This window comes from Natrix helvetica (assembly GCF_964273705.1).
Source record: "Natrix helvetica genome assembly, chromosome: Z".
Classification (NCBI taxonomy): domain Eukaryota; kingdom Metazoa; phylum Chordata; class Lepidosauria; order Squamata; family Natricidae; genus Natrix; species Natrix helvetica.
The window spans coordinates 63340832-63353456 of NC_138554.1; the positions used below are offsets into that span (position 1 = coordinate 63340832).

The window sequence follows — 12625 nt, forward strand, 5'->3', positions numbered from 1 at the left end:
GTTTAAGACTTTTTTTTTTTTAAATTACTACAATTTTTCCTCAGGAACCAAGACACCTGCAATTGCTAGCTGATCTTGAAGACAGCAATATATTTTCATTAATAGCATGCAAAAAGATGTACAGTGCACCGACTGACTATGGCTTTTGTATAAAGGTAATGACTTTAAATCTTATATGTTTTGTGGTTCATGATATTAAAATTTACAGATTTTTATAGGACTTTTAAAATAATTGTGATTTTGATTTTATGCTAAATTTTACCTTAGATAGAGAAAAACAATTCAAAATTGGCTCTTGTCAAATGGTGTGGCAGGCAGTTATTAACTATTAAATTGATATAATACTAATGGAGGATATGGCGGTCCCCATTTCTGACTTTTACTAAAACAGTAAATTCATTAGATGCATTTACACTACCTGTTGTTGCTGTGTATGAGCAGTTCTCCCTCTGGTCTGCACTGCTAGGGGGTGCTGTGCCGCATTCTGATTGGTCGCTTGTTTGACAGCTCAGCATATAAAGAGCTGTCAAACAGGTCCCAGCTGTTGCTGTTAGCATATGCGCACGTTGTGAATTGCCGCATTGGCAACTTGTTAGCAATAAATCCTGTTAGCGTTGATAACTTGGCTCACCTCAGTTCTGTCTGCCCGTTGTTCTTCTAGTTAGAACATTGGTGATGAGGCTGGGATATTGAAACTGAGGATGGAGCTCAGGCAAGAGCTGGAACAGGTCACTAACTAAGAGCCGAGTCACTAGGAGCTGAATAACCCTTACTGAGGGGAATACTTCACGAGAGGTCAAGCGAAGAACCAAGGGAGGAAAAATTTTCCCTCACACTATCAAGCCAACTGAAGAGAGAGGGCTGGCATGGCGTCAATGAACATACTCACAGAGTTTAATACTGCCTCAGAAACTTGGGACTCATATATAATGAGGTTCGAGTGTTTCTTGGAGGCAAACGACTATACCGGGCAGACAGAAAGTAGAAAAAGGACTTGATTTTTAAATTTATGTGGCAGAGAAATGTTTAATATTGTGGGCACATTAATGGCACCGCAATCTGTCCATAATGTGTCATGGGAGGTGTTGATGGCTAAACTAAAAAAACACTATGCCCTAGCACCATCTTGCATAGCCCAACGACATGCTTTCCACAGAAGAAACCAGCGTGAGGGGGAATCAATTAATGATTATATAGTTACCCTGAGGGCAGCCACCCTTTTCTGTGAGTTCCGGGATCTTGACAGTGTCCTGCTGGACCAAGTCATTGTTGGTGTTCGAGACCTCCACCTACAGCGCCACCTCCTGGCCAAGACTGAATTAACTTTGCAGTCTGTGCTTGATGAAGCCCGCACAATCGAGATGTCGAACAAGTCGATAGAAGAAATCCAAAGAAAGTCAAATCTGAAAACTGCGGGAAAGCAAATAGATGTCCACCATGAAGATATCAGCCCTGACAATGCGACCACTGAGGATGATAAATGTCCATCACGTATGGACTGGGCAGGCTAGAGTCAGCAGGGTAAGCCCCAGAGTTTACAAGCAGCCCTACCTGCCACAAGTCCCCCATCTAGTTCACTCACAAGGTCCAATATGTACCCAAGGAGGCAAAATATATTTCAATCTCGCAGAAAGGATATTCTGTTATTCTGTTCACGATGAGGTTAGTGAGACATTGGTGGACCGAATTGTCCATAAGACAAAGAGAAAGATTTTTGTTACTGTTTCCTTAGAAGGAAAAGCTTGCTTAATGGAGATGGACACCAGCTCCACTGTATCTATAATCTTGCCTAGGCTGTGCAAAGCAAGACTGGAGCCCTGTTTTTAAAGACTTAGGGATTTTCAGCGCAGTTCCATTCTGGTATTGGGAAGCTACTTCTGTGGAGTAGTTTTCAAGCAGTTCCATAAGAAGCTGCCAGTGGTCATAGTGCAGGGAAATTGCCCCAGTCTACTGGGGTTGGAATGGTTTGATGTTCTTGGACTGAGTGTGACTGGCATTGACCAAGTTCAATGAAGCTCAAAAGGCGAATTGGAAGCATTGGCCCAAGAATTTCCAGCAGTATTTAGTGAGGGACTTGGTTGCTATAATGGCACCCCAATTTCATTTAATATCGACCCCCAAGTCACCCTGAGGCACTTCAAGCCACGGCGAGTTCCGTTTGCATTAAAGCCCAAAGTAGACATGGAGCTCAATAAGTTGATAGCCCAAGGAATATTAGAGCCTGTAGATCATGCGCCTTGGGAGATACCTTTGGTCATCCCATTAAAGACTGATGGATCTGTGCGCTTATGGGCTGATTATAAATGCACTCTGAACCGCAGATTGCAGCAGACTGCATACCCTGTCCCTGTAGTGCAATACTTCTTGCATTCCTTAGGACAAGGGTCAATTTTTGCTAAGCTTGACCTAGCTCAGGCTTATCAGCAGTTGCCAGTAGATGAGGCAACCATAGTTACGCATCGAGGGGTTTGCCGGTGGCTCCAATTTGGAGTGTGCGTGGCCCCTGGCCTGTTCCACAATTTAATGGAACATTTACTGCAGTGGATACCAGGCATTATCCCTTAATTCAATGATGTTCTGGTATCTGCCACCTCCCATGCTGACCTAATGGCCTGGCTGCGCACAGTCCTTCGCTGGTTCCAGAGCATCAGATTAAAACTTAAACCTACCAAGTGCCGCATAGCTGTTCCTAGCTTGGAATTCCTGGGTTATGTTATTGATGCTGCCGGCCTACATCCTATGCCATCCAAGATTCAGGCTATTCAGGAAGCCCCAGCCCCACAGAACAAATTGGAGTTCCAGGCATTCCTGGGGCTGCTGAACTTTTATAATATGTTTCTACCACGTAAGGCATCAATTGCAGAACCCCTACACTGCCTCCTGGATTGAGGCTAAGTGGATGTGGGGAAAGACAAAAACCGCGGCATTTAAAGCTGTCACATTGTTGTTAACCTCCGACAGTATGTTTCTGCAATTCAATGAGGAGCTTCTCTTACTGCTAGCATGTGATGCATCTCCATATGGAGTAGCAGCAGTCCTCAGTCACAAACTACCATGAGGAATTGAGGCACCCATTGCCTTCTTTTTAAGGACGCTCTCCCCTCCGGAAAGAAACTATAGCCAACTGGATAAGGAGGCTTTGGCTATAGTTTCCGGAATTAAGAGGTACCATGAGTGTTTATGTGGCTGCCATTTTCACTTGGTCACAGATCACAAACCATTGCTTGGACTTATTGCTGGGGATAAGCAATCCCCACAAATTCTGTCACCTCGCCTCACCCATTGGACTGTATTCCTGGCAGCCTATAACTACACGCTGCATCACAGACCAGGAAAACATTTATGCCACACCAATGCACTCAGCTGCTGCCCTTTGCCGATAGCAGTAGAAGATCCTGCCCTGGTTTCCTGTATTTTGCTAATCAATGACCTCTCCCGCCCACTCACCGCAGCAGATGTCACCAAACACACTTTGAAGGATAAGACGTTGGTCAGGGTGTTAGAATGGGTGCCTAGGGGGTGGCCTATGGAGAATTTGGAAAATACCTACAAGACTTATGCTGTCCAGCAGCATGACCTGTCTACTCAGAAGGGTTGTCTGTTATCCGGGTGGTGATTCCATCTACTTTGAGGGGCTCGATTCTATCCTTGTTACATGAGGGTCATCCAGGCATATGCAGAATGAAGGCTTTGGACTGTAGCTATACCTGGTGGCCAAATGTGGACCAGGACATTGCTAGTTGGGTATCCAGATGCATCCCATGCCAACTATCCAGACCAGCAGACTCCAGGACATGAGTACAAAATTGAAACCAACCTAAAGCACTGTGGTTGTGAATCCATTTAGATTTTGCGGGGCCGTTTAGAGGCCAAATATTCCTAATTATGGTTGATGCATTTTCAAAGTGGGTGGAGGTAATAATCATGGCTTCCACAACTGCTGTGGCAGTCATAGCGCCCTCCAAAAGTTATTTGCCACACACGGAATACCTGATGTTCTGGTTCTGTGGTTCTGATAATGGACCACAGTTTACTGCTGCTCCTTTTGTGGGGTTCTTGGCAGGACTGGGAATCTGACATGCTTGGGTAGCACCCTTCAACCCTGCAGCAAACGGCATGGTGGAACGGGCGATTCGCACCACTAAGGAGGCCTTAGGCAGACTGGAGGGAGCTAACTTGCAGGAGAAGGTTAATAAATTCCTCATGTGGCAGCATGCCACCCCATGCCCAATAACTAACCTAGGTCCAGCGGGACAATTAATGGGTCAGAAAATTAGGACCCTGTTAGACCGGCTTCACCCAGATTACGCTCCAGACACCCCCCTAGGCTCGACCCGACAATTAAGGAGTTTTGTTATGGACACCCCAGTATACACCAGAAACTATGCCGGCCACCCCGTGTGGTTAATGAGAAGGGTGGTCGGAATTACGGGGCCTTGCTTCTATGAGGTGCATCTAGAGGATGGAAGGGTGTGGAAGAGACACATAAATCAGCTAAGGGCTCAACAGTTCATGGCTGACATGCAGCCAAAATATCAGGGCCCAGCCCAGCTCGAGGCCATGGACCAACTACCAGCAACAACATCACACACCGCAACATTTGACAATAATAGTGAACCACAACCAAAAGATTTACCTGTTCTTCTCCAAGAGAATCCCGCAATGGTTGTACTTTCAGACTTTGCCCAGATTTTTTTAAAAAAGAAGATAATGCCTATATGCCTATTCAGACATTTCTCAGTTTATACGAGCACTCTGAAATGTTCTACAATATAATAAATGCTTAGGATTTGAATATTACACCTAAACTATAAATTAATTTCATAGATGAAAGACAAAATTAATATTTTTTTGTTCTGTAGCCCAACAGAATAAGGAATGAAGCTAAAGAATTAAGATTGCTGTGTGCTGAGGATGAACAAAGCAGAACCTGTTGGATGACTGCCTTTAGACTACTCAAGGTACTGGATAACCAGAGGTGGTATTCAGCAGATTCTGACCAGTTCTGGAGAACCAGTAGCAGAAATTTTGAGTAGTTTGGAGAACCGGTAAATACCACCTCTGACTGGCCCTGCCCTCATCTGTTCTCTGCCTCCCGAGAATAGTCTCAGCTGATCCGGAGGGAATGGGGATTTTGCAGCAACCTTCCCCTGCCATGCCCACCAAGCCATGCCCACAGAACTAGTAGTAAAACTTTTTGAATCCCATCACTGTGGATAACTATAGGGCTAGTTCATATTTATGGTAACCTGTGTGATTTGAGATCCTGCATTCATCTTTCATATGAACTCAGGCACAGTTAAGATCTTTCTAAGAAACCATTTTATTTATTATTTAGATTTAATAAATTATTATCTTTGCAATAAAGGGCAGGTAGATAGGAAAAATCCAGGGCTGAATCAAGTGAACTTCACTTATTCTAAAATAAGGATGATAGAAGTGAAACTGGTACAAATAATTGTTACAAAGCAACTGGAACAAAAATGAAAAATTTCCAGGATGGTGTTCAGCTGTCTATCCAAAGCTATATGCCATTGAAGAGTCATCCTCGCTGTAGACCAAGTAGGGGGAGTAAATACAATCAGTTTTGGGAATGCCAGATACTTCACTATAGAATGGCTTCAAAAGGTTAATAGGGGTTCTAAAGATCTAGAGATAGTTCAGAGCAGTTGCTCTATTATAAATATCCCCATGTTTGGTCAAAATATTTATGAAAGTAGTGGCCAGCAAGTTTTGTGCATTGACGTACATAAATTCTCCAGAACTGTTCCAGTCAGATTTTTAGATTGAGTTTTAGCAATGAAATAGTCCTTGTCATCTGACAAATGACCTGCTCAGCGGAAAAAGAAATATTTAAATAATACATCAGAAGGCCTACAGAGTGAAAAGAAAAATACTTCCTCAAAATATCTGTGGAGATTTTCAGTCATCCAGGTCATAATTGTCTCAAAATGTGCTTTTTCAAAAAGCAATTGGACTGTATTTTCCTTGACGAAGAAGAATAAAATGTTACTCTTCTCATCCAAGAAGCTTCATCAATTGTGATGATGGGATCCATCCACCACCTTCACAACCAATGATGTTTTTTGGATGAAAACCAACTAGCCAAATAATATTTAGGCTAGTCAAATCATATTTAGAATCAGGCACCTGGAGGATAAAAGAAAGATATGTTCTCCTGTGCGCTGCTTGGAGAGTCCAAGCATGGGTTAACACAGTCTAACTGCCCTAGGACTGAGTGAGTTTTTTCTGTTGACCACGCCTCCCTTTGCCTCGCACAAGTCAGTTTAAAAACTCACTCCGCCCGTTTGGACTACATCTGGGGGGCTCCTCAATCCTAGAGCAGTTAGCTTGGGCTCCCCAACAAGCAACAGAAGATTTCATTTTGAATTACCAACTCAAGGCTCCTAGAGCTCGACTAGCCAGCTTGGGCGGTTCCTTCCAGGCCGTTCCGAGTCGCTGGCTGTTCAACCAACGGTACCCACTCTCCAGCTGATCCCCGGCAGCGCAAGCGGACTAATTGGCTCGTCCGGTGGCTGCCGGCGAGCGGAATAGCGGCGGGAGGCTTCCCGACCGCGTTCCGAACTATTGCCCGACTAAAGGACCGCGTGGAGCGCTCGGGCGCGCTGGCGGCAGTGGCGGCAGTCGTCTCTGCCCAGCAACAGCGGTCGCCATTTTGAGAGGTTTCGCGTGCTTTTTGCCGCAAACCAACGGCCGAGACTGCAGGTGGCTGTGTGCGCAGCGGCTGCCATTTTAAGGCGCCTGCGTTGCAGTCCGAGGAGAGATAGAGCCGCGCTGAGGTCCCTGGCATACCAGCAGCCTCGTGGACCGTTCGAGCAATATCGAGGCCTTGTCCGGGTCACCAGCAAGGCCCAGATAGTAACTGCCGATCTCCTCAAAGGCAGTTCAAGAGTGAGGGGGATTTGGGCCCTCAGCTGTTCCCTGCCTCACCACCGTAGCTGCGGGTGCTTCTTGGCTGGCTGGCTAGCGCCCCTTTCAGCGACTACTCACTCAACTTTGCAGACTCCTCTGCCACTGATCCTCTCAGGCCAGTATGGCGGACAAAAATTTGGGGGCACAGGAGATGCAAGCTGGGCCCTCCCATAAGCGAAGCAGGCTAGATCCCCCCCAAAGGGGGTAGAACAGGGAGGGGCACCACCAGGAAGGCATCCCCTGACAAACATAAGGAGGGGCCCCGCAAGCAAAAGACCCCTCAGCCCCAGACTAGAACAGTCACCTGAACGTGGGGAGGCAACACCTGAGCCACCCCCAACCCAAAGGGGGGAGCGGGAGCCAGATTCCCCTTGGGGGATAGATCACCCCTGTCGGTGGGAGAAATTTCCAGGGACTCCTCCCCTGATGCCTCATGGGGATACCCTGATTCACCCAACTCATCTGTCAGGGAGGACCTGGAGCCCTTCCAGGATGTCCTCCCGGCGGAGGAGGGGTCCATTTCCAGGAGGGCCAGGAGGCGCACTGCCCCTGCCACTTCTCAGCCCAGAGAAGACAAGGGCCCGGCCCTGTCAGCTGAAATGAGGGAGATAATCACTAAAGCTATCTCCCAAGGTATAGCAGAGGGTATTAAGCAAAAGGAGACCCGGCCAACTAGCACGCCTAGGCCCAGGGCTCCCTCAGCCCCGGTAGCTGACCAGGCCCCACCCACTCCTGGCACCTCAGTGGCCACTGAGGAGTCCACCTGGGAGGAGGGAGAGATAGATGATTTTGAATTATCAGAGGATGAAGATCTTCCTCCTGATAAACCAGCCTTCACTGGTCTATTTAAACCATCTCTATTTAAATCCATTCTGCACAAGGCCAGAGCCGCTACCAATTTGGGCTCCACCCCTAAATCCGTAACCGCCCCCTTGGTGGCGACTAAGGACCACAAGGAGGGTCTGTTTAAGGAGACAGCTCCTACTCAGGAGTTGATCCCAGTCCCTGACCTGTTTATGGACATGGTCCAAAGACAGTAGGTCTAGCCAGGTACCCTGACCAATCCCGGAGGAGGAGACAAGACCCTTTATGCTGTGGAAAGCAAAATGGAAGAAGTACTGAAGTTGCCCGAGGTGGACGATCCGGTGGTCTCTCTGACCTCTAATTCGAACTTACCAGCAGACCTCTTGGAGGGTCTTAAAGCCAAGGATAAACGCTCAGAAAAAGCGTGCCACAAGACTCACCAGGAGGCTGCCTGGGCCATCAGAGCATCCACCTTGGCATCCTTCTTTACCAGAGCCTCCCTCCTCTGGCTGAGACAATTAAGGTCGAAGCCTCCTGCCGGGGGATGCCGGTGGCAGCACGACATTAACAAAATAATCACGGCAGTAGAATACTCAGCCGATGCCTCGCTCAATGCGGCCAAGTTCGCATCTAGGGCGCTGGCATCTAATGTAACTTCGCGCCGCCTACTGTGGCTCCGCCACTGGCAGGCAGACATGAAGGCCAAATGGAAGCTAGCTTCTGCCCCCTTCAAAGGGGGACAGCTCTTCGGAGAGGCCCTGGACAAGTTTGTCATTGAAACAAAGGACAAACGCAAAATCCTTCCAGCCACGCTTAGAAGGAATGAGCAAAAAAGTTCAGGCCCCTTTAGGAAGCAAGCCTTTCGAGCACAGGAGACCACTCCGGCCTCCAGCTCCTCTACTTCCTACCAGAGACCCTACCCACAGTCAGGGGATAGGGGTCAGGGCAGATCCTCCTACGGGTCGAGGGGAAGGCAACAACAACAGCACTCCTTTCGAAAGCCCTTTCGATAAAGCGCCAACTCCCACCAATTCCGCAGGGGGAAGTGACCACCACAGAGTTCCTCCCATAGGGGGTCGGCTCCAGATATAGGCCGACAGGTGGGAGGAGATAACCTCAGACACCTGGGTCCTCAACACAATCAGGAGGGTCCTAGTGTTAGAGTTCCTATCCTTTCCTCAACGAAAGTTCATCCGTTGCCCGACTCCCAAGAACCCCCAAAGGAGAGACCTCATGAAGAAGGAGATCCTCCATCTGCTAAGCATAAGGGCCATAGAACCCATTCCAAAGGACCAGGAGAAGCAGGGGTTTTACTCCATCCTTTTCCTGGTCCCGAAGAACTCAGGGGGTGGAGGGCCATCTTGGATCTAAAGTGCTTAAATCAACATCTGGCCTACAAAGGATTCAAGATGCAGTCCCTCTACTCCATCCTAGAATGCACAAGACAGGGAGACCTGCTCACATCGATAGATTTGAGGGAGGCCTATCTACACGTCCCCATACACGCTGCCCACAGGAGGTTCCTGAGATTCTACTACGACGGGAGGCACTACCAGTACAGGGCTCTGCCCTTCGGCCTCTCGTCCGCGCCCAGGACCTTCACAAAGATACTGGCAGTGGTGGCAGCTCACCTCCGGGAGCGTCCGATTCGTCTAGAGTGTTATCTAGATGACATCATCATCCACTCCTCCAACCAGAGCCAGGCCTGAAGGGACGTTCAGATGACCATACGGACTCTGCAACACCACGGATTCTCGGTGAACCTACAGAAGAGCCACCTAGAATCGACCACTCACATCCAACATCTCGGCGCCATCATAGACTCCGTCTCTTGCCAGGTATTCCTGTCCCCGGACAGAATGACAAACCTTCAGAACAAGCTTCGCCTATGCAGAAGGTCCAGGTCAGTGCCGATCTTACAACTATCCCAACTCCTAGGCATCATAACATCCTGCCTGAAGGTGGTACCCTGGGCGCGCCTCCACGCCAGGGAGCTGCAGTGGTTCATCCTGCCAATGCAGAGGGCAAAGACAAGCAACTCGCCACGGCGCGTAAAGCTAACGCCAAGGGTGGTTCGATCCCTAGCTTGGTGGAGGACAGCGGCGGTAAAGAAAGGGTGCCTCTTCAAGGAACCCGAAAGGCTGGTTGTAACAACCTACACCAGCCTGCAGGGTTGGGGGGCGCACTGCCAAGGCCGGCTTGCCCAGGGCAAGTGGACACAGAGGGAGGCGGGCGACAGCATAAACTGGCTAGAACTGAGGGCCTCGCGTTACGTCAGTTCGCTTCTCAGATTGTGGGTCATCATGTACTGTTGCTAACAGACAATGGCCCACAACAACAGGCAAGGCGGCACACACTCCAAGAACCTCATGCGGGAGGTGGAGTCCCTGTGCAGATGGGCGGAGCGACATCTGGCATCCATAAGAGCGGACCACATATCGGGGACAAGCAATCAGGAATTGGCTGAGTCGGCAGACGATCGACCACTCCGAATGGCGACTGCATCCGGACATCTTTTACCAGATTGTGAGGAGATTCGGCAAACCGCAAGTAGACCTTTTTGCCACCCACACCATCACACATCTGCCCCGCTTCTTCTCTCGTTACCATTCACCGCTAGCGGAGGGGATGGATGCACTGAGGAGCAGTTGGCCCTCAGGACTTCTGTATGCGCTTCCCCCCCTTCTGCTCATTCCTCATGTAGTGGCCAAGCTGCTGTCGGAAAAAGCCGAAATAATTCTAGTGGCACCTCATTGGCCCAGGAGGTCCTGGTACGCAGACCTTGTCAGTCTCTCCATTCGACAACCGTGGAGGATTCCTCAGGAGCAAATCGCCCTCAGCCAGGGGGCCATCAGTCACCCGGATCCCGAGTGGCTACAACTAGCCATCTGGCACTTGAGGGGGAGCTCCTGAGGAAACAAAAACTTTCAGACAAGGTCATCAAAACCATTCAGGCGTCCAGACGGCCTTCCACTAACAGAATATATGAAGCCACGTGGACCGCCTTTTCGAGCTGGTGCCAAAGAAGTGGCGTAAAGGACACTACGGCCTCAGTGCCACAATTCCTTGACTTTCTCCAGGAAGGCTTGGACAGGGGGCTTGCGCCCAACATGCTCAAAAGGTAGGTGGCGGCTCTGTCCACCATCCTCACCTGTAACTCTTCCAGATCCCTAAGTCAACATCCACAGGTCAAAAGCTTCCTGCGGGGCGCGGTGAATGTCTGTCCTCAGGTGGTTCATCACTACCCGTCCTGGAGTCTACCGTTAGTTTTAAAGGCCCTGACGGGGGGCCCCTTTGAACCTATGCGGAAGGCAAGCCTCCATCACTTAACTATTAAAACTACCTTTCTCATAGCCATCACCTCAGTACGCAGAATATCAGAACTAGCTGCGCTGTCTGCAAGGGATGACCTATGTATCGTACATACTGACAGGGTCATATTGAGACTTGACCCCACGTTTATTCCAAAAATCAACACACACTTCCACAGATCTCAAGAAGCGATTCTTCCCAACTTTTGCCCAAATCCCGTTCACCCTAAGGAGAAATTTGGCATAAGTTGGATGTAAGGAGGGCAGTCCGCATTTACATCAAGGGGACCAAGGAATTTCACCGTTCTGAATCATTCTTTGTGTCCTTCCATCCTGGGTTGCTTGGGCGCAAGGTGTCATCTCACACGATTGGACGTTGGTTGCGGGCTTGCATCAAACTTGCCTATGAGCATCAGGGCAAGGTTGCACCACGCAGAGTGACTGCGCACTCAACGAGGAGCACCGCTACCTCAGCAGCATGGGCGACCCAGGCCTCCATCATTGATAGTTGCAAAGCGGCCACATGGGCGTCACCCATGGCGTTTATCAAGAATTACAAAATTGACACCTTTGCCTCGGCAGAAGCCTCCTTTGGAAGACGGATTTTGCAAAGAGTTGTGGAGGCTACGGAATCTCTGGACTCTGCCCACCCTGGGACACAATAGCTTGGGTATGTCCCATGCTTGGACTCTCCAAGCAGCGCACAGGAGAAAGACCGTTGGCTTACCTGAACGGTCGTTCTCTGGGTGCTGCGGGAGAGTCCAACCCCACTCAGGGCCTGAAGTAGGACCAGGTCTATGGTCTGGGATGGACTAAGTAATGGCCGTACATTATGAGCTATCTTCGTTTTTAAACTGACTTGTGCGAGGCAAAGGGAGGCGTGGTCAACAGAAAAAACTCACTCAGTCCTAGAGCAGTTAGACTGTGTTAACCCATGCTTGGACTCTCCCGCATCACCCAGAGAATGACCGTTCAGGTAAGCCAACGGTCTTTTTCTGAGCACTTTTATGTAATACTTCAAATGAAAAGATAGAGATTCTCACCTAGGAGATAGAGTGTAAATATAATCATGAAGGAGAGATAACATTTAACAACAGTTAGAAAGAACTGTTCCGACTGACATTTCCCAAGAGCATGAAACAAACACTATGTCCCTGCAAAAAACCCTTTTATTAATTTACAGCGAATTCTATGCATTCACAGCCAGCAGCTGTAGATTACCAGCTATCTGCAAGGAATGCAAATCCTTCCATTTTCCACTATCTTGTCAGAGCTGAAGAAGCTTCTTGGATGAGAAGTGAAACACCTTCAAAAGAAAAAACAAAGTCCAGTTGCCTCCTGAAAAAAGCACCTTTGGGACATTCCAGCTTACTGTTTTCCCACTTAGCAACTACTTCATTTAGCAATAAAGTTTCTGGCTTGTAGTCATTAAATGGGGATTATCTGGATTGCTCTGGATTGGGTAAATAATGAAAGCAATAGCCATTTCTTGAGAATAGTATGAGGAATAACAGAGTTGGAAGGGACCTAGTCCAGGGGTATCGATTTCATTGAGGGCCGCATCAGGGTTGTGTTTG

At 48.6% G+C, this 12625-nt stretch overlaps 1 protein-coding gene across 3 annotated transcripts in view; it reads left to right on the plus strand.

The window, feature by feature from the left end:
* The window catches only part of GRB10 (growth factor receptor bound protein 10), a 168735-nt gene that overhangs the window by 126834 nt on the left and 29276 nt on the right, over window positions 1-12625 (plus strand). For all 3 annotated transcript variants that reach the window (XM_081971040.1, XM_081971042.1, XM_081971041.1), the window contains 2 exons: window positions 45-155; window positions 4863-4961. In XM_081971040.1, the coding sequence (XP_081827166.1) occupies window positions 45-155; window positions 4863-4961 (210 nt within the window). The remainder of the gene's footprint in view (window positions 1-44; window positions 156-4862; window positions 4962-12625) is intronic.